At 51.8% G+C, this 25,337-nt stretch overlaps 1 protein-coding gene across 11 annotated transcripts in view; it reads left to right on the top strand.

The window, feature by feature from the left end:
• Nucleotides 1–25,337, top strand: part of UBR4 (ubiquitin protein ligase E3 component n-recognin 4) — a 2,329,353-nt gene that overhangs the window by 1,863,268 nt on the left and 440,748 nt on the right. For all 11 annotated transcript variants that reach the window (XM_078642504.1, XM_078642505.1, XM_078642507.1 and 8 more), the window contains 2 exons: nucleotides 16,545–16,689; nucleotides 18,375–18,460. In XM_078642504.1, coding sequence (XP_078498630.1) covers nucleotides 16,545–16,689; nucleotides 18,375–18,460 — 231 coding nt within the window. The remainder of the gene's footprint in view (nucleotides 1–16,544; nucleotides 16,690–18,374; nucleotides 18,461–25,337) is intronic.

Consider the following 25,337-nt stretch of genomic DNA (forward strand, 5'->3'; position numbering starts at 1 on the left):
CACAGGGCAGTGCCAGGCTCAAGCAAAGCATGCATATGCATTCTCATTACATTTCATGTAACCCACTTTAAATGATTCATGGGCGTCACAGCCAGGACTTGAGATTCAGGCGAGGCGATGGGCAGTTGATATTCGTAAACATCATGTTCAATGTTTACGGGCTCCTTATTATCTTGGGAATGCACTCCCCCCTACCCCCCCACCCCAACACACACACACATACACCTTCCCCAGCACAGCGCCACGGTTGCTGCACTTTAATGCTGTGGAGAAAGGTGCACCGCTGCACTTCAAGTGTTGCTCACCAGGGTTGTGCACCACAGTGTGTTCACTGTGCAGCGCTGCACTTTAAGCCTTGGTCACCAGGGTTGTGGACCACAGAGTGTGTTCACTGTGCAGCGCTGCACTTTAAGCCTTGCTCACAAGGGTTGTGCACCATAGATCGGGATCCCGGCACAGCCCTGCACTTCAAGCTTTGCTCACCAGGGTTGTGCACCACAGAGAGTGTTCGCTGCACTTTAAGCCTTGTCCACCAGGCTTGCGCACCACAGAATGTTCACTGTGCCTCACTGCACTTCAAACCTTGCTCACCAGGGCTTTACACCACAGGGCGGGACCTCGGCGGAGCGCTGTGAGACTGGATTCGTGAGCGACGACTTCACAGCCTGCTCAGAGGGTTCACGGCCAATGTTTTAACACACATCGCACACAAGCCTCCTTCCTGCGCCTTGTTAATATCTCTGCACCTGCTTCTTACCTGCTTCATCTCCACTGCCGTGAACCACATTTGACGTAAATGAAGTGAGAGCACAACGTGGACTGTTCCTTATCGTGTGGACTCGGAGCCATTTTAGCAGCTGCACATCAAAAATAGGTAAATATATCAATAAGAGAAAGAACAAAGCAACGGGGTCACCTGTATTCAGAGAGTTTTACTTTGTTTTTGTTACATATTTTCTATAGCGCGAACTCGACCCGAAGGTATTGGAGCGCTTTACATGAGCACCGTATTTACATTACACATTCAGGCATGGGGAGATTAAGTGATTTGCCCGGAATCACAGGATGCGGAGGCGTCCTTGAGGCTCGACCCCTGGTTTCCAGCACCAGCAGTTTAAGCCAACTGACCACATCCTCTCCCCTTATTGTACTGGTGCATTCCACCTCTCCATCCACCTGTAGATCATTCGATGTGGAATACTGTTGGACGGAGAGTTGGCATGGTTCCCCTCCCCTCTCCTCCCTTTCACTGCCCTCCTCTCCACAATCCACCTTACAGAATCACGATTCCTCCATCTCTCCTCATCCATTTATCTACTCAACTTCACCCATGCATACCATCCGCGCGTTAGCATTTTATCATCGTTTCCGTCATTCAATTTAGAAGAAATACCGAATAAACCAGAAAGATAACTACAATAGCGGCTGCTATTTACACCGCTATGAAACGATATGGGGAGCTGTATAAAACATAACATTTCTTGTTCATTATCTAAAATAAAGATAACTATTTCATCTACTTGCGAGTCTCCCAATAGAACCTTTTCCTGATTGAAACTAGAAGCAGTGCAGCTTCTAGTACATTCCTACAAACCCTTTCTTGTAAAGTTCGCTTCTGTCACAAGGTTCCGCAGCACACAATGCGATGTCAAACCTGCTGCGGGAAGCCCTTCACACGGCCTTTGAGGCAAAGCCTGCCGGCTCAGGCTGCCAAGGGCTGGCGTTTCTAAATGTCCCCTTGAAGAGCAGGCGGGGGTTGCAGGTCTGAAGATGGCAGTGACTGGCAGTTCTGAATCCAAATACAACAGTAACTTTGTGCGCCTTGCAGAAAAGGGTTTGTGTAGCCCGCACTCGGCCCCTGTAGGGCTTGGCTTCCCCCATGCGGGATATCACTTATCTTCTATGGTGCTGGCACTCTCAATCTGGGACACATGCACTAATGATCTGTGGGGCTCGCCTTGAGCCTCTGCCGGACTGGCACTCAGGATTCACCGGAGTTGCACTCAACTACTGTTGGAACCAGCGGCTGTACTGGAGAGTAAGTGTAGGTGTGAATGGCCGCATTGGTGAGTGAGCGGATGTGTGAGTGCTTGTGTGAATGGATATGTAAGTGTTTTTTTGGGTGTGTGAGTGCTTGTATGGGTGAATGAGCGGATGTGTGAGTGCTTGTATGGAGGTGTGTGTATATGTAAGTGGTTCTTGGGGTGTGTGAGGGCAAATAGTCAAATATAGGTTAGGTTTGTTACTGAATTAAACGGCTCCTCTTTTCCCAGATCCTCGCTCCTTCCCACTCCTTATGTTTCTCATCCCTCACTTCTTTAGCTTTCTCCAATACCATGATGTCGCTCAGATTCCAGTCTTCCCATCATTTTTATCCATGTTCTGTTCCCTTCTCGTCTTCTTTGACAATTCCTAATCTTTCATGCCTTCCCTCTCTCACTAACTCCACTGGTCCCAGGATTTTCCTCTCCCATCCCTAACGCCCCATTAGTGCACCCCCTGCAGTCATTCCCACAATCTTTATTCATGCCAGTACCTCCCAATCTGTCTATATGTATCTTTTCTCTCTACCTCACCAATCGCAACATTCATGCTCATCTCTTTACCTCGCTTCTCCATTTCCCTTTATTTATTAAACTCTTCTCTCTTTATTAAAGTTTTTAAAATTTTGCACAACCTATTAAAAAGACAGTGTTGTTCGAGTGACAACTATTACAATATGGCACACAATAACTATCTGTAGGTTCCAGCCTACTGTATCATGTGTTGGTAGTAGTGCGCTTTGGTGGAACAGCATTGAGGTATACTCTCGCCAGGATCAGAGGGTGGGTCTGGTGATCATGCGGCAAACGCCTGGAAAGGCCCCTTCACAATATAGGACTTTTTGCGAGATACCAGTAGCAGCTGCTGCCAAAAATCAGTGTCCGTGGTAGAGTGTAAACTTCCTGCATGTAGCTAAAAACCGACCTCTGTAAAACACTCTATACCTGCAGATTTCAAAGTGCTACATAAAAGTGCAAAACAATAAATGAAATAGATGTTTCTTAACAGCAGGAATTGGTTGACCGATCCCTTCCCACACACAACCCCCCCACACACACAACCCCAAACACACACACAACCCCCCACACACACAACCCCCCACACACACAACCCCCCACACACACACAACCCCACACACACACAACCCCCCACACACACAACTCCCCCACACACACAACTCCCCCACACACACAACCCTCCCTCCCTCCCTCCCTCCCTTTCCTTCCTTTCCTTCCTTTCCTTCCTTCCTTCCTTCCTTCCTTCCTTCCTTCCTTCCTTCCTTCCCTCCCTCCCTCCCTCCCTCTCTCCATCCCTCCCTCCCTCCCCTTGTAGGGGAGTGGGGTGCTTCAACCTCTCTGGCCTTGCCCTTGGTTCCTCTGTTGTGAGTGTATGGGCCTCTTCAGTCTTTTTTCTTCTTCCTCCATCCCTCTTGGGGTCGGTGGTGTTCTGCTTGTGGGGGTTCCTCTTGCCTGGAAAGGGCAAGTTTACTTACCTGGTCCGCACGTCTGGTCCCCTGTGGGATCCTCTGTCCTGTCCAGGCTGGTGGGGTCCTTTTGCAGACCCTCCTTCCCTGTGGGTATTGCTAGTATATCTATTCTACATGAAGAAATCCGAGGCTAGGAGTCTCGAGTTACTTACCTTCGGTAACAATGTATCTGATAGAGACAATTCTAGCCGCAGATTCTTTCACGGCCCTCCCTTCCTCTCTGTTCTGCGAGGACTCTTGGGTTCGTCTTCGACACAAGCCTCCCGGGGGGGGAGGGTGGGGGGGGGGGGGTTGTGTCTCCTGTGAGTGCATTCTTTCGCTCTTGACGGGCTGCTCAGTCTTGTTGCTGTTCCTTCCTCCTCTTTGGTTCATTGGAGGATGGGTTTATGGTACTCCTGTGCCACTCTGCTCTCGCTGCTCCAGGTTTGGGGGGTTTGCATTCAATCTCTGCCCTCCCCTCCCCATCTCTTGCTGCTAGGGGTCCTAGCCTCTCTGCTAACCTCTGTGTTGGGGTCATGTGGCCATGCCTTGCCCTTGTTCCTTGTGAGGTGGTTGCCCTCTGTGCTGGTGTGGGTTGGATGTTTTGTTGTTCCTGTCTGTCTTGGGACTGGTTCCCCTTCCCTGTTTCTTGCTGGGGGTTGTAGACCTGCTACAGGTGTCATGACTTTTTACATATGTTCCTTGCCTTTGGATACTGCAGTGTTGCACTGCTCCGTATGGTGTCGCTTGTCTTCATTCCTTTTTCCTACTCTTTCGCACACTGTTCCCATACTCCCACAGTTTTGTCTGGTGTCTCCGCGTTGCGGTGCGGAAAAGTTCTCTGAAGAAAACTGACGTAGGTGCGTCGGGTTGGGACTTATGTGACCTCGCTGACTTCACATACGCGGACGACGCCTGGGCGGAGTCGCGTGATGCCGCCCCACCCCCTGGTGCGCAGGGATGCTGTGGCAAAAGGTTTCCGGATCCAGTCTCACGCATGGGGATAATTCTACGTGAAGGAATCTGCGACTAGAATCGTCTCTACCAGATACATTGTTACCGAAGGTAAGTAACTCGTACTTTTATACAGACCAATTGGCCTGAGTTTAGTCTTTGAGTGTGTGACATCTTTTCTTGCCTAATTGTGTACATCAAATGCTTAACACTGCCCTCTGATAAAGCCTTACTGCTCGCCCATACTACCACAAATAGTGAGTAAGGTGCTATCTACTTTTACCTCTGCCTACCTTTGGGGTTCCACTGAACTCTGTGCACACTATACCTTACTTTTGTATAGTATATAAAGAGCCAGCTTCCTGCACATTTGACTTGAATGCAGGCTTCGGGCAAATCAGACTAGCCGAGGATGGCAAGCTTAAAACAGCATTTTCAACCCCCAGTTGGCATGATCAATTTATTGTGATGCCCTTTGGTCTTAAAAATGCACCTGCCACATTTCAGAGGTTGGGGCATAAATGTCTAACAGGTCTGTAAGCCTATAGTACAGCACATCTAGATTATATTGCTCTCTTAACTCCGCCTCAGGAATGGGCTTGAGGCCTTCTAGAAAGCAGGCCTCACTAGCAAGGCCACAAAGTGCCAGATAGGGCAGAGCAATGTTGTATACTTGGGTCGCCTGGTAGGTGGAAGTCAAGTTCAGCCATTGGAGAGCAAAATCCAGACCATCATGGACTGGGTTGCTCCCACTACCCAGACTCAGGTCAGAGATTGCTTGGGCCTGACTGCGTACTACAGGATGTGTGTTATGGGATATGAGTCCATTGCGACTCTCCTTAATGATCCCACCTCCAAGAGACTGCCAAGAAAGTTCTGTGGACAGTTAGCTGTCAAAAGGCATTTGATGACCTGAAGGAGGCCTTGTGCACTTCTCCCATTCTGCAAAGTCCTGACCATTCCAAACCTTCATTGTCCAGACAGATGCACCTGAGATCGGAGTAGGAGCTGTTTTGTCACAACTAAATGCAGAGGGCCAGGACGGGACCAACCATTAGCTTTCATAAGCAGAAGGTTGACACCAGGGAGAAACGTTGGTCAGCTATAGAGAGGGAGACCTTTTCTGTGGTCTAGGCCTTGAAGTTCAGGCCATACCTGTTTGGTACTCACTTCCTTGTTCAGACAGACCTTAAGCCCCTCTTATGGCTTAAACAAATGAAGGTTGAAAATTCCAAAGTTTGGAGGTGGTCCATTACCCTACAGGGAAGTGTGGGGGGGGGGGGGGTAGGTATGATTCCACACACTGTAAAGCTCCTCCGGGAGGCCCTCACTGCTCCCGTTACCAGCCTTCTAGATCCGCACAGCAAACTATGGCTGCTGTCGACCAGAGACCTGATTCTGCCCTCCTGCTGCTGAGCCAAGCTAGAACAGGGGAAGGCAGGACAATAGGTTTCATGTAACAGGGAGGTGTGACCACTTCCCAGATGGAACTTAGTGTCTTTGGACAGGGTGGAAGCGCTTGCCAGCGCCACTAGACTGCTTTGAAGGGCACATTTGGTGCCCTCCTTCCATACTCCAGTTGAAACCAATTCAGGGAGCCGTTGGCTCCCAATCTGGTGCGAAACTGGACAAAGGACATGGGAGTATCCTCCCCATTGTCTAGCCCCTCCTCCCAGGGAGGGACCCCTGAATCGTCCCAACTCTTTCCTTATAGGGTACTCAGGGCTTACTTGTGGGTGGGTCCCTAGATTTGCATGGGGCAAGATTCCGATCCAAAACCACTTCAACCATCTTTTGGACTTCGTTGGACTTTGCTTTGGGAACCAAGACTACAACTGGGAAGACTCCTGCTGCTCTGGGTCTCCTCGTCCTGCAAGTCTGCTGCAACATTTGTGCCTGTGCGCGATACAGATTGTTCACAAGGCCAGTGGACTTCCAAGTCAGTGAAGAGGTCACCCCCCTGCATCTTCAGGCACCGCAACAAAGCTGTCCGGTCTGCTGATCCTGGGCTCCCATGGACTCCAAAAGGCTCAGCAACACAGGTGGTGGTTCTGCAACTCCCACAAGGCCTGCACCGCTTTCTCACCGAGTTTGAGGGCCGTATCCCTCGTCAGAACCGCTGGTGCAGAACCCCAATGCACTACGTCGTCTTGCCGTTGCCAAGGCTTGTTGAGACACTCCTCCAGAGATCTTTGGGCTCCAAGAAGCTCCGTCCTCAAGCTTCTCCTGCAGCCAAGAACTTCGCCTGCACTATATCCTTTGCACCGTGGGCTGTCAACCTTTGGGGAACTGCTCAAGGTCCGCTTGGGACTCCTGCGCCTCCGGCCTGTGGGTCCTCTTGAGGGTCTTCTTCGTCTTAAGTGGGCTCCCCTGCTTGCTCGGGCCTGCTCTGACTTACCTGCTCGAGGTGAGTCATTTGGACCTTGCTGGCCCTGACACTGAACCTTTTTCGACTACTATGTCGGTTGCCATTGCCAAGGCTTGTGGTGCCCCTGCCGGACACTGACCCCTTGGCTCCTGACATCCGATGTTGGACAGCTCATGACAGGCTCTTGGTCTTCCACAGTGTCACCTGGTCCGCACAGCTGCAACTTCAAGGGCACTGTCAACTCTCCTGCATCTCCGACATCAATGGGGATTTGTCTTTGGTGCCTCCTGGTCACTCCTGAGTGGCATAGACTCTGTCCTCTCTGCTTGCAGGTACCTCTCATCTTTAATCCAACTTTGGGTTCCAGCGGACTCTCTAGCCTTCTTCGCCAGTGGCATCTTCACTGAAGTCCTCCATTGTGGTCTACGGCGGTTTCCGACTTCACTTGGCACCTATTCCCCCGGCTTTCCTGGTGTATGTATCCTAATTCCTGGGGTATCCATGGGTGGGGTGCCTCTCCAACCTTCCAACCTCCACAAGGTTTCTTCAATGTCCGCTGGGAAGGGTCTTTTTTCTTAAAAACTGCAACGTGACATACATTTTGACTTGCATTGCGTCCCGCTCTGCACACGACCTCCGTGAGGTTCCTAGATACTTACCTTGGATGGTTCCTTGCATTCCGACTCTTCTACGTCTTTTGAGTCCATTATTGACTTAGGTCATGGTTCGCATTCCACTATTGTAGTATATGGTTTGGACTTCCCATGAAGACAACTGTGTATTTGTGCTACTTACGTGTTCCATTTCCAAAGTATTTGTGTGTACTGTTTATAGCTCTGGGTAAGAGATATTGCAGTGTGTCAGTGAGTGTTTATAATAAATACATATTTTTATAACTACACTGTTTTTTTTCTCACTTAACCTATACCATAAGATTAAGTACTAGTAAAACAAGCTGTGTTACACTCCTTCTTGACTAAGCCCGACGGCTGCTCTCCACAGCTACCAATTAGAGAGCTTTCTAAGGTTGTCTAAGACCACTAAAATGACCATAAGGGTTGTCTGGATTGTTGCACAGTTCTACACTCACATATGTGTGTAATATATACTTAAGCCAGCCTCCTACATTATTATTCAGTATTTTTTGGGTCCTGATTGTTAAAAACAAATATGTTATACAAATGTTTTACCGAAGTCAAGGAGATATTGCAAACCAACCAAAGGTGGCACTTAGACCAAAAAGAAATTATCACAGACAACATGTGATTCTGGTCTGCTTTATGTAACATTTTCTAGTAAAGCAGCTCAAGATTCCACTTAATTCTTTTTAGGTAATACACTGCTAACTATATTGAAAGGTTAGTTTACCTGGCATTGTATGTCTACAGGTGAGGTGCTGCATGTTTATCTGTAGATTCAGCTGGATAATTGGGTGTGCCCCACTGCATGAGACAGTGGGACTGTACAGGACAACATAGATTTCAGCGTTCAATATCCCTTTCTTTAGAACTGCAACTTTTCCTCCCCATTTGTGGGGCAGCTCTACCTAATTCACTGATGTCCCATCATTCTGTTGGAAGGGGGATTAAAAAGCATGGTTAAGCTGGTCTTTTTGGTGCATGTCCGCCCCCATTTGGTAGAGCCTGAGGGAAGACAAGGGGCTACCTGGACCCAAAGGTGGTGGTTGTATTTGGGTAAAGAGATCCAAATCCAGTAGTCAACCATGAGTCAAAGTAACGCAATATCTGAAAGAAACAGGTTAGTATTAGATTCCTTACCTTAGAATATCCCCAGGCGTCAGTCTGGATCCGGAAACTTTTACGTAGCAGTACCCCTGCGCGTCGGTAGGCGTCGTCTGTAGGAGTCCCCTGCGGCTCCGCGTCCGTCGTTGGCGTCGTGCGCCGTGATGACGTCGCTGGAGTATATAGACGCCACCTCCGCGCGCTGACGTCAGTTCTTCTTTTTCCCGCGCCAGTTAGCGCAGATCCGAGAAGTGCAGTACTCCGGTATTTTGACCAAAGTTTTTTGTGAATCCTTGATTCTTCTTACGGTGCCGGTAGGATGCCCGGTTTTAAGAACTGTGACGACTGTGACCGCACGATGTCGGTCACGGATCATCACCGACTCTGCCTCCGGTGCCTGAGCCCCGACCACGCCGTGGACGACTGTGTCGACTGCCGGGCCCTGACGAGTAAAGCTAGGCGGGAGCGGTCCCGCAAGCTACTCGAGCTGCGGGTGTCGGCCCCGCGTCGAGAGCGGTCCCGGTCCGGCCGGAGGTCGAGGGAGCGGTCGAGGGAGCGGTCGCGGAGCCGCCACGAGCGCTCCGGAAGTAGTCACCATTCCTCTGGTTCCTCAGGTAGGAAACACAAGAAGTCGGGGCGTCGTCATCGTACCCCCGACTCCCCCCCCCGACGCTCGCGCGATGCGGCCGGGGGTTCGGGTGGCCCCACCTCCGCGGCTCCGCGTGAGTCGCGGGCGCGGCCTGCTCCATACCCTACGGTCCCTGGGCAAGGCGCGACGCCCGGGGAGATAGAGGAGTTCCTCATGGCCATGAGGGCACTGTCTCCTCCGACGGGGCCTACGGCGCCTTCGGGCCCTGTGCTTCCGTCCGGGGGCCCTAGCGTTTCGGGTGCTCCTGCCTCGACGCCGTCGGGTGCTCCGGCCCCGGCGCCGCCGACGGCTCCGACCCCAGCGCCGCAGGGACCCTCAGGGTCGACGCCGGCTGGTCTACCGGCCTCTCCGGCGCCGATTCCATCGGGGTTGCCCCCGACACCGCCCCCGCGCGGCGCCGGTGCTCCGGCGCCGGCTCCGGGCGGCGGCGCCCACATACCCTCTCCGACTCCGGATGCGGAGTCGGACCGGCGTCGCCCGACGCCGAGTCCGACGCTGATGGGGCCTGTGGACCCCGGGGAGCCGGTCTACATTGTTGATTCCGAATATGGTGAATTCGTAGATTACGGAGAGGGTTGGGAGGGGTCTGAGGACCCTCTGTCACGCGAGTGTCAGTACAATGTGGACTGGACAGGTGATTTGGGTGACGCCAGTGGTCTGGACGACTCTCCTAACACTGGCTTTGTCTCGCCTCCTACCGTGGCTTCGGAGGAGGGGGCTGCTTATTCAGTGGTGCTGATGAGGGCTGCCAAGGCCTTACACCTTGAGCTCCCCGTCGCGGCCGTGAGGCCTAACATCCTCACTGAGGTCTTCAAACCGCAGTCATGCCCACAGGAGCCACTGCTGCCGTTCAACGAAGCCTTGTCTGACGTTCTTTTGGGCACGTGGTCCAGGCCCGCTTCAGGTTCGCCTGTTGATAGGAACGTGGCCAGATGCCACCGTCCGTGTAAGGATGACCCCAAGTTCCTGTCCACCCATCCCACCTCTGAGAGTCTGGTGATCCAGGCCTCGACTTCCCAGACCGCATTCCCGTCGGCCCCGCCCGACCGGGAATCCAAGAGGTACGACCAGTATGGAAAAAAGGTCTTCTCGTCCCTGAGTTTGGGACTGCGGTCTTGCAACACCGCATGCCTCTTGGGCCGCTACTCCCACTCTCTGTGGGATATGGTCGCGGACCTGCTGCCAGAATGCCCGCAGGAGGTACGGGCAAAGCTCGGCAAGGCTATGATTGAAGGCCGAGACGCAGCAAAATACTCCATCAGGTGTGGTCTTGATACGACCGACTCGCTGGGCAGAGCGATGTCCACGACGGTGGTGATTCGTCGCCACGCCTGGCTGAGGTCCGCCAACTTTTCGGCAGATGTCCAGAATGCCTTGATGGACATGCCGTTCGATGGCAGTCGCCTGTTTGGCGACAAAGCGGACCACGTGCTGGAGCGCTTCAAGGACTCCAGGGTCACGGCCAAGTCCTTGGGTCTCTCGACCCAGCGCCAGCCAACGGGTTCGTTTCGCTCCTTTCGTGGCCAAGGAAGGGGCGGTCCCACACGTGCTGCCAACCACGCGCCGCAACACATTTCTCAACGCGGTGGCGGCCGTGGAGTCCGCCGTGGAGGCGGTCGGGGACAACGGCGAGGTCAGACCACACCTCCCCCCGCAGCATCGGCCTCCAAATCCTCCTAGTCTGTGCTTTCAGGCCCATATGACGCCAGTGGGTGGCAGGGTTCGCCATCACCACTCCCGCTGGCGCGCAATCACATCGGACAGGTGGGTGCTGCAGCTCGTCCGAAGGGGCTACTCCCTCCCCTTCGAGTCCACTCCTCCAGCCATGCCGCCGCAGAACCACCGTGTGTCGGGGGACCACTTGACACTTCTGCAGGAGGACGTTACGGCCCTCTTGGCCAAGGGGGCCGTCAAGCACGTTCCTGGGCCAGAAGTAGGGCGTGGTTGCTATTCCCACTACTTTCTGGTACCCAAGAAGGACAAAGGGGGCCTACGTCCTATCTTGGATCTACGGAACGTCAACGGCTTCCTCCGGAAGGAGAAGTTCAAGATGTTGACTTTGGCTCAGGTCTTGGCTGCTCTAGAGCCGCTAGACTGGATGGTAGCGTTGGACTTTCAGGATGCGTATTTTCACATCCCCGTCCTGCCGGCCCACCGGCGTTTCCTGCGGTTCACGGTAGGCCACGAGCACTTTCAGTTTATCGTGCTCCCATTCGGCCTTACCAGCGCCCCACGGGTGTTCACAAAGGTGATGGCGGTGGTCGCAGCCCATCTGCGCCGGTTGGGGGTTTCAGTCTTCCCCTACCTGGACGACTGGTTGTTGAAGGCGGGCTCGCCCCAGACAGTCGTCCACCACCTTCAGATGACGGCAGACCTCCTGCACGAGCTGGGGTTTTCCATCAATGTGCCAAAATCACACCTGTGTCCCTCTCAAAAGCTCCTTTTCATCGGAGCGGTTCTCTGCGCAGTTTCGGGTTTATCCTCCGGAACGGCGAGTCCGGGATATACAGGCTTTGATTCCCATCTTTCAGCCGTTATCCCGGGTTTCGGTCAGGTTGACGCTGCGGCTGCTGGGGCTGATGGCTTCCTGCATCCTTCTGGTGCATCACGCCCGGTGGCGGATGCGGGCTCTGCAGTGGGACCTGAAGTTTCAGTGGGCCCAGCATCAGGGCAACTTGTCCGACCATGTCTTGATCTCGGAGGGCACTGCGAGACAACTGCAGTGGTGGCTTACGGACCGCGATTGGGTCAGAGGCAGATCCCTCTCCCTTCCCCAAACGGAGCACGTGGTTGTGTCGGACGCGTCCCTCCAGGGCTGGGGAGACCACTTGGGAGAGGCGGAGATCAGAGGCATCTGGTCTCCGGCGGAGTCCCGGCTCCATATAAACCTGTTGGAGCTGCGGGCGATCCGTCTAGCACTGAAGGCATTCCTCCCCTTTGTCAACGGGAGTGTAGTGCAGGTGTTCACGGACAACACCACCGCCATGTGGTACTGCAACAAGCAGGGCGGAGTGGGGTCGTGGACCCTTTGCCAGGAGGCTCTGCGTCTCTGGCAATGGCTGGAACGTCAGAGCGTGACTCTGACGGTTCAACACCTGTCAGGTTCTCTGAACGCCAGGGCGGACGAACTCAGCCGTCGGTGCTCGGTGGATCACGAATGGCGTCTGAACTCGGACGTGGCGAAAGGCCTCTTTCTGCAATGGGGAGAGCCTTGGTTAGATCTATTCGCCAAAGAAGAGAACGCGCAATGTCATCAGTTCTGCGCGTTGGAGTTTCCAAGACGGCACTCGCACGGCGACGCCTTTCGGCGCGCGTGGAGTTGCGGTCTATTGTACGCCTTTCCGCCTATACCACTTCTGCCCAGAGTGCTGAAGAAGATCAGGCGCGACCGGGCCCAAGTTATCCTTGTGGCTCCGGACTGGGCTCGAAGGTACTGGTATCCCGAGCTACTCAGCATGTCAGTCGGTCCCTCGATCCGCCTGCCCCTTCGGGAGGACCTTCTGTCGCAGCAGCAGGGGACGGTCCTCCACCCGAACCTGTCCAGTCTCCACCTCCATGCGTGGAGATTGAGCGGCGACAGTTGAGGCCATTTGACTTGCCTCCTGAAGTTTGTGATGTGATTCTGGCAGCCAGGCGTCCCTCCACAAAGTCGGTATACGCCTGCCGGTGGAACAGATTTGTGGCATGGTGCACAGCAAAGGCTGTGGACCCTCTTTCTGCCCCTCTCTCCGAGGTTCTCCTCTTTCTTCTCTCTCTTGCCCAGCAGGGCTCTGCTCTGGGCACTATCAAGGGCTACCTTTCTGCCCTTTCGGCCTTTCTAAGGCTGCCTGATCAACCTTCTTTGTTCAAGTCCCCTATTGTAACGAGATTCTTGAAAGGCATCACGCACATGTATCCACCTGTTCCGTTTGTGATGCCTCAGTGGGACTTGAACCTGGTTCTGACCTTCTTGATGTGTGCTCCCTTTGAGCCACTTCATTCCTGTCCTCTCCGTCTCCTGACTTTAAAGACGGCCTTCCTGGTTGCCATCACCTCTGCCAGGAGAGTGAGTGAGCTCCAGGCTCTTTCTGTCAAACCTCCTTTCATGTCCATTCATCCAGACAAGGTGGTTCTGAGAACTAGACCTTCTTTCCTGCACAAAGTAGTCTCTGCTTTTCACATCGGGCAGTCCATCACCTTACCCTCCTTCTTCCCGCCTCCGCATCCTTCAAAGGATGAAGAGCGGCTCCATCGTCTGGACCCAAAACGTGCGCTTTCATTTTATATGGATCGCACTCGCCAGTTCCGGGTGGATGACCAACTGTTTGTTGGCTACGTGGGTGCGAAGAAGGGACGGGCGGTGCATAAGCGGACCATCTCTCGGTGGGTCGTCCTGTGCATCAAAGCGTGCTACTCTTTGGCTCGGAAGGAGCCTCCTGTTGGGCTGAGTGCCCATTCCACTCGGGCCACGGCGGCTACTACTGCCCTGGGCCGGGGAGTCCCCTTGCAGGACATTTGTCAGGCGACTACGTGGGCCTCGCTGCACACGTTTGCAAGGCACTACTGCCTGGACAGTCAAGTCCGGAGGGATGGCTTCTTTGGCCGTTCTGTCCTCCAGGACTTTCTGGTGTAAGCTGTATTGGTTCGCAGACCCACCACCGGGGTTGGTATTTCTGGGGTATCTATTCTAAGGTAAGGAATCTAATACTAACCTGTTTCTTTCAGATGAACAAGTTACTTACCTTCGGTAACGATATATCTGTAAGAAACAGTAGTTAGTATTAGATTCCTTACCGCCCCACCCATCCTCCCCGTTCTGCGAACTGATACATAGGGTTAAGGTCATCCCCTTCAGGGCCCTAGTTTCGCATGGCACCAGTGTTGGTTCTTACATGGCTCTGCGTGTTCTGGCGCGGAAAAGCTGTGTGCAAAGAACTGACGTCAGCGCGCGGAGGCGGCGTCTATATACTCCAGCGACGTTATCACGGCGCACGACGCCAACGACGGACGCGGAGCCGCAGGGGACGCCTGCAGACGACGCCTACCGACGCGCAGGGGTACTGCTACGCAAAGGTTTCCGGATCCAGACTGACGCCTGGGGATATTCTAAGGTAAGGAATCTAATACTAACTACTGTTTCTTACAGATATATCGTTACCGAAGGTAAGTAACTTGTTCGTCCAGCTCGGTGTTTTTCTTTTATGTAAAAGAAAGTACTTACTCACACTGTAAAACAATTTACTATATGATTACATTTGATTAGTGAATACAGGGTGGTACCTCCAGTCATCATCTTTGGTAAGCACCACTCCCCCTTGCCCAGTACTCTCTACCTGCCTAGTAATAGTAGTCCCAAGTACTCTGTGGGTTGAGGCATTAATTATGCACAGATGCCCATTATTTTAATTTGACTCCTACAGGTTTAGATGCCCAACTCAGTTCAGTAGTGATTACCCACCTCAATATATTGATTAGGGCAGAAAGTCTGTAGTCCTTGCATTTGGTTCTTTTATACATGTCTTGTTCTGTCCACAGGGTGAAACCTGTGTTATCTGGTTGTGCAAATGGGATGGGGTTAAGGTTGAGCATAGTCCACATCCTCGGCGTGCGCATTGTCCTCGCTTCGAAATAGAAATTGTTTTACGAGTTCAGTGCGGCTGGTCCTGGCATAGTGGTACAGTGTCTTCTTCCGTTTCAGCCCCATCAGATCAATTCATTAGCGGTTCTACAATTGCAGCTTTCCCAGTATGATTCCACTCCACTTAGACAGCAATAAAGCTTTTTTCATTGATCGCACCAGTACCCGATCACTACTCACAACTGACATAGTAATTGGAACCTGCTAAAGAGACCAAGAGAACCACAGCACAGTGTATTCTGCTTTCTCTAGTTGTTACACATGCCTGGAACCCACTGGGCTTCTCCGCCTAGACAGTCTCTTGTCCTGCAGGGCCCAGCACACTGCCATTTCTCAGCAGGCAGGTAGACTGCAATCACTTGCCAGACCTTGATTTCCTCCAGAAGAAAGTGCAGACTTCAGGGGATTTTCTCTCACCTCTGGGAGACTGGCTGTCAGGCAGATATCAAAGCTGGTCACACAGCGATCCTTGAACTCTCAGTGGACACTCTCTTTCTTGGTCATGAAGAACATGGAACTGAAATGGTTTGAATCCCACTTGTATACACATTTTAAAGGTGGGGAATGTTGAGTCACTGTCTAAAGCTACAGGGCCTGTTTGGGTTGTTTATTTCAAATGTTTCCTCCAGGCGGCACCCATATACAGCATTTATATAAAGTGATGCTTCTCCCAGCAGCTACCATTTGGGATGTCTCCAAGCAAGAAGTAGCCAAAATATGGGTACAGTGAAATGCGAGTTATATGTGTCTGGCTGTCTTGAGCCTTCCTGTAGCAGCATTCAAAAACGGACAAAAGGGCAGGGCCTGGCCTATAAACTTCCTCGTCTTGAGCAGCAGAACTGCTGTCCCACCACTCACCCCTACCATCAACCAGATGGCTCTTGTTAGGAAAAATAGCACCCCCTTTCTAACCAAGTCTCTATGGATTTTCTAAAGGCAGCTCTGTCTTTGCTTGTCTCTTGGGTGTGTGGATCTCCACCTTCCAACTAGAAGAACACAGGCAATACACTTTCATTGTCTATTTAAGCTATTTTCCATTGTGTGCCAGGCTAAATCAGGTACATCCAAAATGGATCTCAACTGCTTCAGTACTCCGATTCAAATGCACAGTCCTGCTACCATGTATGTATCATAAACTCACCATACACACATTCACCCTAGATACCAGCACAAGGATCTATGTCTCACATAAGAACAGAACATTGCAAGAGCGGTCAGCTGCCCACACTCCCACTGTCACAGAAAAGGGTGTGGTTATATTGCAAATCGTATTCATGGTACATTGCTACCAGTGCTTTGTATTACACTGAGGACAGGGACAGTAGTCCACTGTCTCTCAAGAGGGCAGGCTTGGTGCGTCACACTGGGTCATAGGACCCGTCCTGGACTCCACGTTGTCAAAGACCGGAGTAGGCTTCTGCGCACATTCTAGATTCGAGTGGCACCAGGGCCAGCATGAAAGTATGGATACATGATTAACTTTCAGTTGGGCACTCAGGTCAGGGATACATGCTCCTTAACGAAGCAGGGCACATTTCAGCCCCAAGTGTGAACAATTTGTATTCCGTCAGTTGTTTGGCATTTCCTGTCACCAAGTATGGGGCAGTGGTTGTTCTACACTACCTTGTTAGAAGAACTGTTGATTGATTATGACACTTAAAATAAAATGTCTATTTCTAAATTATACATTTTTCCTACTATTTCAGGAACTCAAACAAGGCACAGCAGGAACTGTTGCTGGATCTCATGTGGTCCATCTGGCCTGAACTACCAGCCTATGGTCGCAAGGCTGCGCAGTTTGTGGATCTCTTGGGTTACTTCTCACTGAAAACTCCTCAGACTGAAAAAAAGGTAAAGGTGATGAGTTATATAAAAAGAAAAGAACCCTTTATTGCACAATATTGCTTACTACAAACCTGGCCTAGTTTAGATTGTAGCTCTTAACTTTCTTATAACACCCTACTCCTGTGGTCCCTTTTTCTTACTCTTGCAAGTTATTTTTCATCCAGATTTTCAACATTTAGCACCAATTCTCTATTTTTCTTCCTCCTCGTTTCTCATTTTGTCTTCCTTGCTTTCACTGTGTCAGTGTCTGATGATGAAAAATAACCCCTTTTCTGCAGAAATTACTGTTAACTATCACCCTTAAGCAAGAGCACAAATTAAGCCCTGCCTTCGCTCTGTTTTCGTTATGTGCAACTCACTTTAGAGTGCAAAAAGTTGTACATGTTAGGATCCTTGTGAGAATGAGTTGGACATACATCTTTTTGGCATTTTCTCCTCTCCATGAACCTGCATTCATGTGTCAGTGATAGTCTGTGCTAAGAGCAATCAATGACTTGCATTCCTTGCATACTCTACTGCATTGTTTTATCTTGAATACTTGAATCTTACAGTACCATTACTTTGTGGGATCACAGTGATTTGACAATGTGTAGCTTACTTTTTGCCATTGGGAACAACACCATGGTATCCTGTTATTATGTGTACCAGTTGTGTGTATTTCAATTGTCTTGGCAATGGATCTCACTGATGTCTCTCTGTGTCATAATGTTGTTACTAAAGATTATGTAACATGGTGTCATTGTGTCTCCAGGTGTTGTTGTTTAGTGCTATTAGTGCATATAAATGACCAAATCAAATGCCAAATATGGGTGTACTTTCACTGTTCCTCTTGTTACTATTATGTCCTGTCTTAAAAATGTGTTTCCTTTGGTAAGTAATAGAATTGCTCCAGAAGTGTCATGTAGAAAATGATGTGGTTTTATCCTGCACTGGAATACTTTGTTAGATGAATGGCCCATTTACCCATCAACTTGTGGTATTATGTGGCAGAGGCTGCAGGTGGTGGTCTGAGCTAAGTAGTTCCAGAGGTGTTACCTCATTGGCTTGTGAGGAAGAGGTGCACTTGGAGGCCTAGGATTGTGTGGAAGTAAAACTTGGTAATGATAATACCGGTGCTTAGGATATAAAGGTAGAATAAGATGTGGAATGTGATAGTTGGATGGTGCTTATTATAAATGTTCTGTGGCGGAGGGTAAGCCAGATGACTTGTTGCAAAGGTGTTTGGGTCATAGCCTTTATCAACTCAGTTCTCTGTTTCTTCTGTTTTTTGGGGGGCGATGTTCCTGCAGAACTTAGATTTCAGAATTAACATTGACTCGTTTCAGTTAGCTATTGTAAGGGATGCATTTGTTGGCCTTTGATGGGGAAATTGATGTATTTGCTTTTGTTTGTGGATGGAGGGCTTGCACCTCTTGGTTTACACACTATGGCTAAAGTGTTTAAACTCTCTGACAAAAAGTTCATCTAGAAGCGTGTGGTAGTGGAGTTTGAACCTTGTAGTTTGCCGCCTGGCAAGCTGTGTATGGCATGGAATGGGCTGTGGTAGTGGTTCACTGTATGAGAGAGCCAGCTTCATGTGTTGGACTAAGTTGCATACGCCATCTTGGGTGATAGTAGTGGGGTGGCATGTAGAAGGGTAGTGGCCGTTGTCAGGAGGAGGATCTTTTTTCTGACTGTTTCCTTTTTTTCAGTTTAAGGAATATTCTCAAAAGGCCGTGGAGATTCTGCGAACTCAAAACCATAGCCTGACGAAACACCCAAATTCCAATATCTACAAGTGAGTAGCATACCTTCAAAACATTGTTTACCTGTTCAGTTGATTTGTTGGTTACTCTGAAGGTAAAGGGTGCTGCCTCAGTGTCCAAACATATTATTCTCTCTGACCCTAGAAGCACTGTAAACGTTCTTGTTAAACTATAAGACATGATAACTGTATATGTAAACCTACAGGCCAGTCTCCTAATCCTGAAAGCACTGTAAAGTCACTGGTAGAATTATTTGCTACTTATTTTATTATATGTAGACCAGCAAGACAGTCATATAGTATATGTAGAGTTGCAGTGCCCTATGCTGTGACTAGTAGACATATGATGCCATGTATTGGTTAGCATTGACCCAGGACCTTTTTTCAGTACACACACAGTAGGGGTGGCATAAGAGATGCATAGATTTCTACTGGCACCTAAAGAGCTTCTGCACTTTGTCATGACTTTTAAGCATTCAAACATTTTGGGACACTTTAATTCGTATGCCTAAATATAGAGCCTTTTTGTTATATTAATACCCTTTCAATGAAGAAACACATATCTGAAAGAGACAATTATAGATTCCTTACCTGTAGAATTACCCCCCAGGCGTCAGACTGTATCCGTAGAATTTTTCGTCAGCAGTACCCCTACGCGTCGAAAGGTGGCGTCTGTCAGCTCCGCGTTCGTCGTTGGTGTCCAGGTCGCCGGGATGACATCGCAGTAGCTACTTAAACGCCGCCCTCGTACGCTGACGTCAGTTCTTTATTTTTCCGCGCCAGCCAGTGTAGATCCGGAGAGAGTGGTATCTCCAGTCATTTTCTGACAGTTATGCGACTTTTGTCAACACCGTTTTTTGAGTCTATTGGCACGCATGTCCAGTCACCCTCGGCCCAGCTTCAAAGCTTGCGACACCTGCCGCAAGCTTATGGCGGTTACGGACCTGCACCACGTGTGCCTTTGGTGCCTGGACAGCGACCATGATCCCAAGTCGTGCTCAGACTGCCAGACCATGAATCCGAAGTCTTTGCGGGAGCGGTCCGGAAAGCTTTTCGAGGCCCAGTAGTCTGCTCTGCGCCGTTCGAGGTTCCGGTGAGGTGGGAGGTAGAGGAACCAGTCGCGGAGTTACCACCACTCGTCCTCGAAGTCTTCACACTCCTCAGGTAAGTCGAAGCACAAGAAGAAGTCGAAGAAGCATCGTTGCTCTTAAACTTCTCCCCGTCCATCAGCCAACGCAATGAGGGATGCAGACGGTGCCCGTTCCGCTTTTCCCTGTGAGGAGCCTGAAGGGTCCACTCAGAGCTTGCCTCTCTTTCCGGGAGCCGGAGCGAGCCCTGCCCAGCTTTGGAGTTTCTACGGAGCGATGCATTCCATCTTTAAGCAGCCGGTTTCTGCCTGCCGGGGACTCGTCTGGGGGCCCTGGGCCTTCGACATCATCAGCTCCGGCCCTGGCATCACAGGGTACCCTTGGATCCAGACATTGTAACGCCTCCCCGGGCCAGATTCCACCGTCAGCATGTCCGCAGCTAACGCCTATGGTGTCGCCAGCCGGCGCCTAGCAGTACCTTTGTATCTGATAGAGACTACTAGCCGCAGATTCCTTAATGTAGAATTACCCCAGGCGATAGACCAGATCCGGAAAACTCTTTTTTGCAACAGCATCCCTGCGCGCCCGGGGGGGTGGGGGTGGGGGTGGGGAGCGACGGACGGCATCACGCGACTCCGCCCAGGCGTCATCCGCGTACGTGGCGTAAGTCCCACCCCGGCGCGACTACGTCCGTTTTTTCCTTCGCGTGCAATACGGATCCGGTCGATGCTCCGGGCCTGTATGGGCCCCTTGGTCTTTCACTTTTGTGTTATCTGTGTGGAACAGTGTGTGAATGCCTTCGGGCTTTAAGTCTTGCACGTCGTGTGGACGCCTTATCTCGGCGATGGAGCCTCACCTCATTTGTATGTGGTGTCTGGGGGAAGATCACGGCTCCACTGATTGTGAGACGTGCCAACAGTTGAAGCCGAAGTCGCGGAGCGAGCGCCGGATGAAACATCTCTCGGCACGTCTCTCCAGGTCTGCTTCTTCCCCTCGCTCAGCTTCGGCGGAAGGTTTTCGAAGCGGCTGCCGCAGTCGTCGTCCTCATCCCTCTCCTATGCCACACGAGCGTCGTTCCCTGATGGGTAAGTGTCGCAGTTTGGCCCCGGGGGCGTGGGCTCTCCGCGGGTGATGCGGCCGCGCGTCTTGTCCTCCTATCCACCGTTTCCCGGTGAGGGGGCATCGAGAGCCCAGATGGAGACATATGCGGTGGCTTTACAGGCCTCGCTGGCTTCTCCTCCTCCTTCCCCTCCTGGGAGATCGGCGGATCCCTTGTACTGTGCTGGGCCCTCCGCGGCGTCACCTGCGGCTCCAGCCCTGGCGCCGGCTGGTTCGGCTCCAGGTTTGGAGGATGTGGTGCCGTTGGGGTGCGGCCCTTCGGGGGTCCCTCCTTCGGACTACGGCACCTCTGCTTCGCCGCAAACTCCTGCGGGATACCCTGTGGTGTCGAGGGAGGTCGCCTGGGCTCGGGTCGCATCCCGAACCCCCCTCAGCCCTCTGGACAGGCGGCGGCCTTGTCTACAGCTGAGGTGATGCCGCTGCGGCGCCGGCAGCCGCTGGCCCGGGAGGTGCCACAGAGGTCGGCGGACCCCCCCCCCTCATCCCGCTATGAGTCGAGGCTGGAAGGGGACTCCTCGTCCCCCTCCGGGTCCCCCTCGTCTCTCCGCGCAGGCGGCTTCCTCGTCGGAGGTCGGGTCGACCTTGGCGGCGCCACATGGGTCGGCGGACCCCCTACGTCCTATTCTGGGTCGAGGCTGGCTGAGGGCTCCTTGTCACTCCCCAGGTCCCTCTCGTCCCTCCACGCAGGCGGCTGCCTCGTTGGAGGTCGATTCCGCTCCATTCCGGCGCCGTCCCTTGGCTACTTCGGCTCCGGATCAGCTCAGGTCCCCGGCGCTGTGTGACATGGGAGAGGCCTGTCCGGCGTCTCCTTTGGCACCGGACGTTGATGACGTCCTGCCTCAAGCTGCGGACTCTACAGCGCCCGATGGACGTAGAGTCGCAGACTCGTCTACGGACTCTCCCTCTTCTCCGGAGGATGGATGCCTGCTGGTCTTGTCCTCACCGGAGACGGGCCGCCGCATGGTGGCTTTTTCCCTGGTGTCAACCAAAGGCAGCTCCTTGCCATTCCCGAGGCCGCCGTTTTCGCCGCAGGAGCGGCAGGTTCCCCACTCCTCGGTCCCTCCTTCTACTTTTCAGGTCTGGCCTTTGCCCGCCCCGCTTGGCTTTGGGGACGGCCGCCTTAGTTTTGCAGCCGTCACCCACAGAGGAGCTGCTTTCCCCACCATGGGGCCCTACGGAGGCAGGTGCGGCCTTTGCTTGCGCTGTGTCCACGGCTGTGGGTATTTTGCGCATGGGTGATCCAGTTGCTCATTTCCCTGCAGATCATCTTCTGGAGGTTCTCCACCAGGGCTCTCGTGGGAAGGAGCTGTTGCTTCCCTTTGAGGCTTCGCGCCTTTCTTCCCTGATGGGGACTTGGGGGCGTCCCGCCACAGGGGACCCGGTGTCCCAACACCTCCTGCACTGGCACCTTCCTCCACCGCTTGACCCGGCGTGTCTTTCCCTCCACCCCTCTGCCGGACTGCCTTTTCCTCTCTGCCGCTGTTGGTTCCACCGTCCCGGGAGGCCTGCTGGCTGGATTCTTGGAGATGCAACATGTTTGCCTCGGCCAGCGCTGCTCTTAGGGCCCTTAACACCTTATGTGTGTTGGCTAGGGCCACCTCTTGTTTGGGGGACTCAGCCGAGTCCTTGGAGTCCGCTACTTCACAACAGTCTGATCAGGTTGACTTGCGGCACCATGTGTTAGATGGCTGGGAGCTAGCGGCGTTTATTCTTCGCTCTGCTCTGGACATATCGGAGGTGCTGGGTCGTGCCATGGCCTTTTCGGTTGCCCTTCGCCGCCATGCTTGGCTTCTAGACAGTGTGTTTCCGGAAAATATTAGGGAACGGCTGGTTGATCTTCCCTTCGATGGCACTATTATTCCATGCCCCGGCAGACTCGGCCATCCAGAGGTTCTTGGCGAGGCTTTGTCCTCCTTCTTCTCCCCCTCAATGACTGGTGGGTTGATCTGGTTCTTGGACCTCCTTTTGCGCTAGTCTCCCTTGTTGTTCTGTGTGTTTATGGCCACTCGAGCCTCCTTGCGGAGACTGGCTTTGTTGGCTGCTGGACGGCCCTTGTTGACAGTGTGTTTTTGTTTGAGTTATTTGCACAGATTGACCCTGAGATTAGGCCTTCTGTTCTCTTAAGCTGCTTCACAAGCCTTCTGCGGGGGTTGTTTTTCCCGTGGCTCATTTGGGTGGCCTCTGCGGCGAAAGTTTCTTCCAAAGAAGGTTCCCATATCTTGGGACTTAACGTACCCTATGTGGGGTAGTGGTAGCTGTTATATAGCTTGCGCTGTACTAGGGAGTTGTGGTCGCCTTCGGGCCTCTGATCTCCATGGTGTTTATGTATGTTACTGTTGCAACTCCCTTGCTGGTTTGGCAGTGGTGGAGTGTCCGGGCATTCCCTCGCCTTCATGCTCCTGTCCTGGAGGCTGTGATGGTTTTGCGTTTTTCCTTTCCTTCTGGAGTAACCTGCCCGGCCATCCGGGGGTACACGGGCTGTTCTTTCTGCTTCCGGCTGCTTATTGCTGCCGGCGCCGCTCTGTCTTGTCTGTTGACTTCCGACTGTGGTGGACTTGTCTTCTTTTCCCTCGTCTCCTTTTCCCTCGTCTCCTTCTTTCTCCTTGGCTTGGCGTTGCCTGGAGGTTCTGTCGCCTTAAAGGGACGTGTGGTGCTTCGGCCCTCCCTGGCCTTGCCCTTGTTTCCTCTGTTGAGGGTGAACGGACCTTCTTTCTCTTTTCTTTTCCCTTTCCCCTCTGGGGGTGGGTGGTGTTCGGCTTGTGGGTTTCCCCTTGCCTGGGGGACGGGACTCCTCGCCCTGTCCGTTGGACTGGTCCCCTGTGGGATCTTCTGTTAGGTCCAGACTGGTGAGGTCCTTTCGCAGACCCTCCTTCCCCGTGGGTATGGCTAGGGTATCTATTCTACGTTAAGGAATCTGCGGCTAGTAGTCTCTATCGGATGTACGAGTTACTTACCTTCGGTAACGATGTATCTGGTAGAGACGATTCTAGCCGCAGATTCCTTCACGGCCCGCCCTTCCTCCCCGTTCTGCGAGGACCTTTGGCTTCTGGTCTCGCCTCCCAGTGGGTGGCTAGGTCTTCTGTGAGTGCATTCTTTCGGTCTTTTGACAAGATCATTTGTTGTGTTCTTGTTCCTTTCCTCCTCTTTGGCACTTTGGAGGTTGGGTCTATGGGTACTCCTGTGCCCCTCTGCTCTGGTTGCTCCGGGGTTGAGGCTTGCCTTTACTCTAATCCCTCCCCTCCCTCCCTCCCTCTTGTTACTAGGGGTTATGGCTCCTCTGCTAACCTCTGGGTTGGGGTCTTCTGGCCATGCCTTGCCCTTGCTCCTTGGGGCCCTGTCACACTCTGTGCTGGGGTTGCCTTGGAGTTTTGTTGTTCCCTGTTTGTCTTGGTACTGGGTCCCCTTTGTTGTTCTTGGTTGGAGTTATACTCCTGCTACATGTTGTCATGACATTTTATATATGTTTCTTTCCTCGGGAGGGGGAGGAGAACTGTCTCCATGCTGGCAGGGTGGCTGCTCAAGGCTGTGCTTTGTTCTTTCTTCTTTCCCTTCCTTTGGGTGCTGCAGTGTTGACACTGCTCCTTATGGTGGTGTCTGATGGCTCTGCATTATGGCGCGGAAAAGTTCTCCATTGAAAACTGACGTAGGCGCTCCGGGGTGGGACTTATGTGACCTCGCTGACGTCACGTACGCGGACGACGCCTGGGCGGGGTAGCGTGATGCCGTCCCCTCGGCGCGCAGGGATGCTGTGGCAAAAAAGAGTTTACCGGATCCAGTCTTACGCCTGGGGGTAATTCTACATTAAGGAATCTGCGGCTAGAATCGTCTCTACCAGATACATCGTTACCGAAGGTAACTCGTACACCTCTGTTCTACCCTGGTGTTCCAGACAGGCCAGATTGGCAACCAGAGGAGGGTGAGGATGTAGGAAAGTGGCTCTATATATACTGGACCAAAATAAGGTACAGTGTGTATAGAGTCCCCAGTCCCCAGATGTTAGGCAGAGGCTAAAGTTAGATATAACCTTAATCTCTAAAGTGGTAGCTTGGTCGAGCAGTAAGGCAGTATCAGAGGACAGTGTAAAGCATTTGTTGTACACACTCAGTCAGCAAATGGTCTCACACACTCAAGAACTGAACTCTAGTCCAATTGTTTTGTATCAAAAGATAGTTTTATTTTTAGAACCAACAAGGTATCAAAATATACATTCTCAGGATGTGTTACTTTAGTTAAATACTTTTGAAAATAGGCAATAGACTTTTTGAATGCTATAGTTACAGTTTGTTGTTCAAATACAATGCAACATTGAGTTCAATGGGAATTTCTAGTCTAATGCAATTAGTTACTTTGTGGATTACTTTTCCAACCACAGGACTGGATTCTAGATTCAGTCCCGGGACATGAGCTGTAAACAGTTAAGTAAAAGCGATTTGGTTACAGTAGTGATTTTTAAGGAATATTATTGTATTTTAAAAGTTGACACAAAAACTTTTTCAGTTGAAATTACCAATGTTGTCCTATGGAACGAAATTCAATTTGCAGGTAAAGTATGTTCACTTTACTTTTGTAATCCAGTACTGGACTCCTAGGTTCAGCACTGGGCCCTCTATCTAAAATGGGTAAGCAATTACGTTTTGATAGTGGGTACGATTTTTAAAGAATATTTATAGTTTGCAAAAATCGGCACAGAAGAAATTTCACAG

The sequence above is a fragment of the Lissotriton helveticus genome, chromosome 5_1, assembly GCF_964261635.1.
Source record: "Lissotriton helveticus chromosome 5_1, aLisHel1.1, whole genome shotgun sequence".
Classification (NCBI taxonomy): domain Eukaryota; kingdom Metazoa; phylum Chordata; class Amphibia; order Caudata; family Salamandridae; genus Lissotriton; species Lissotriton helveticus.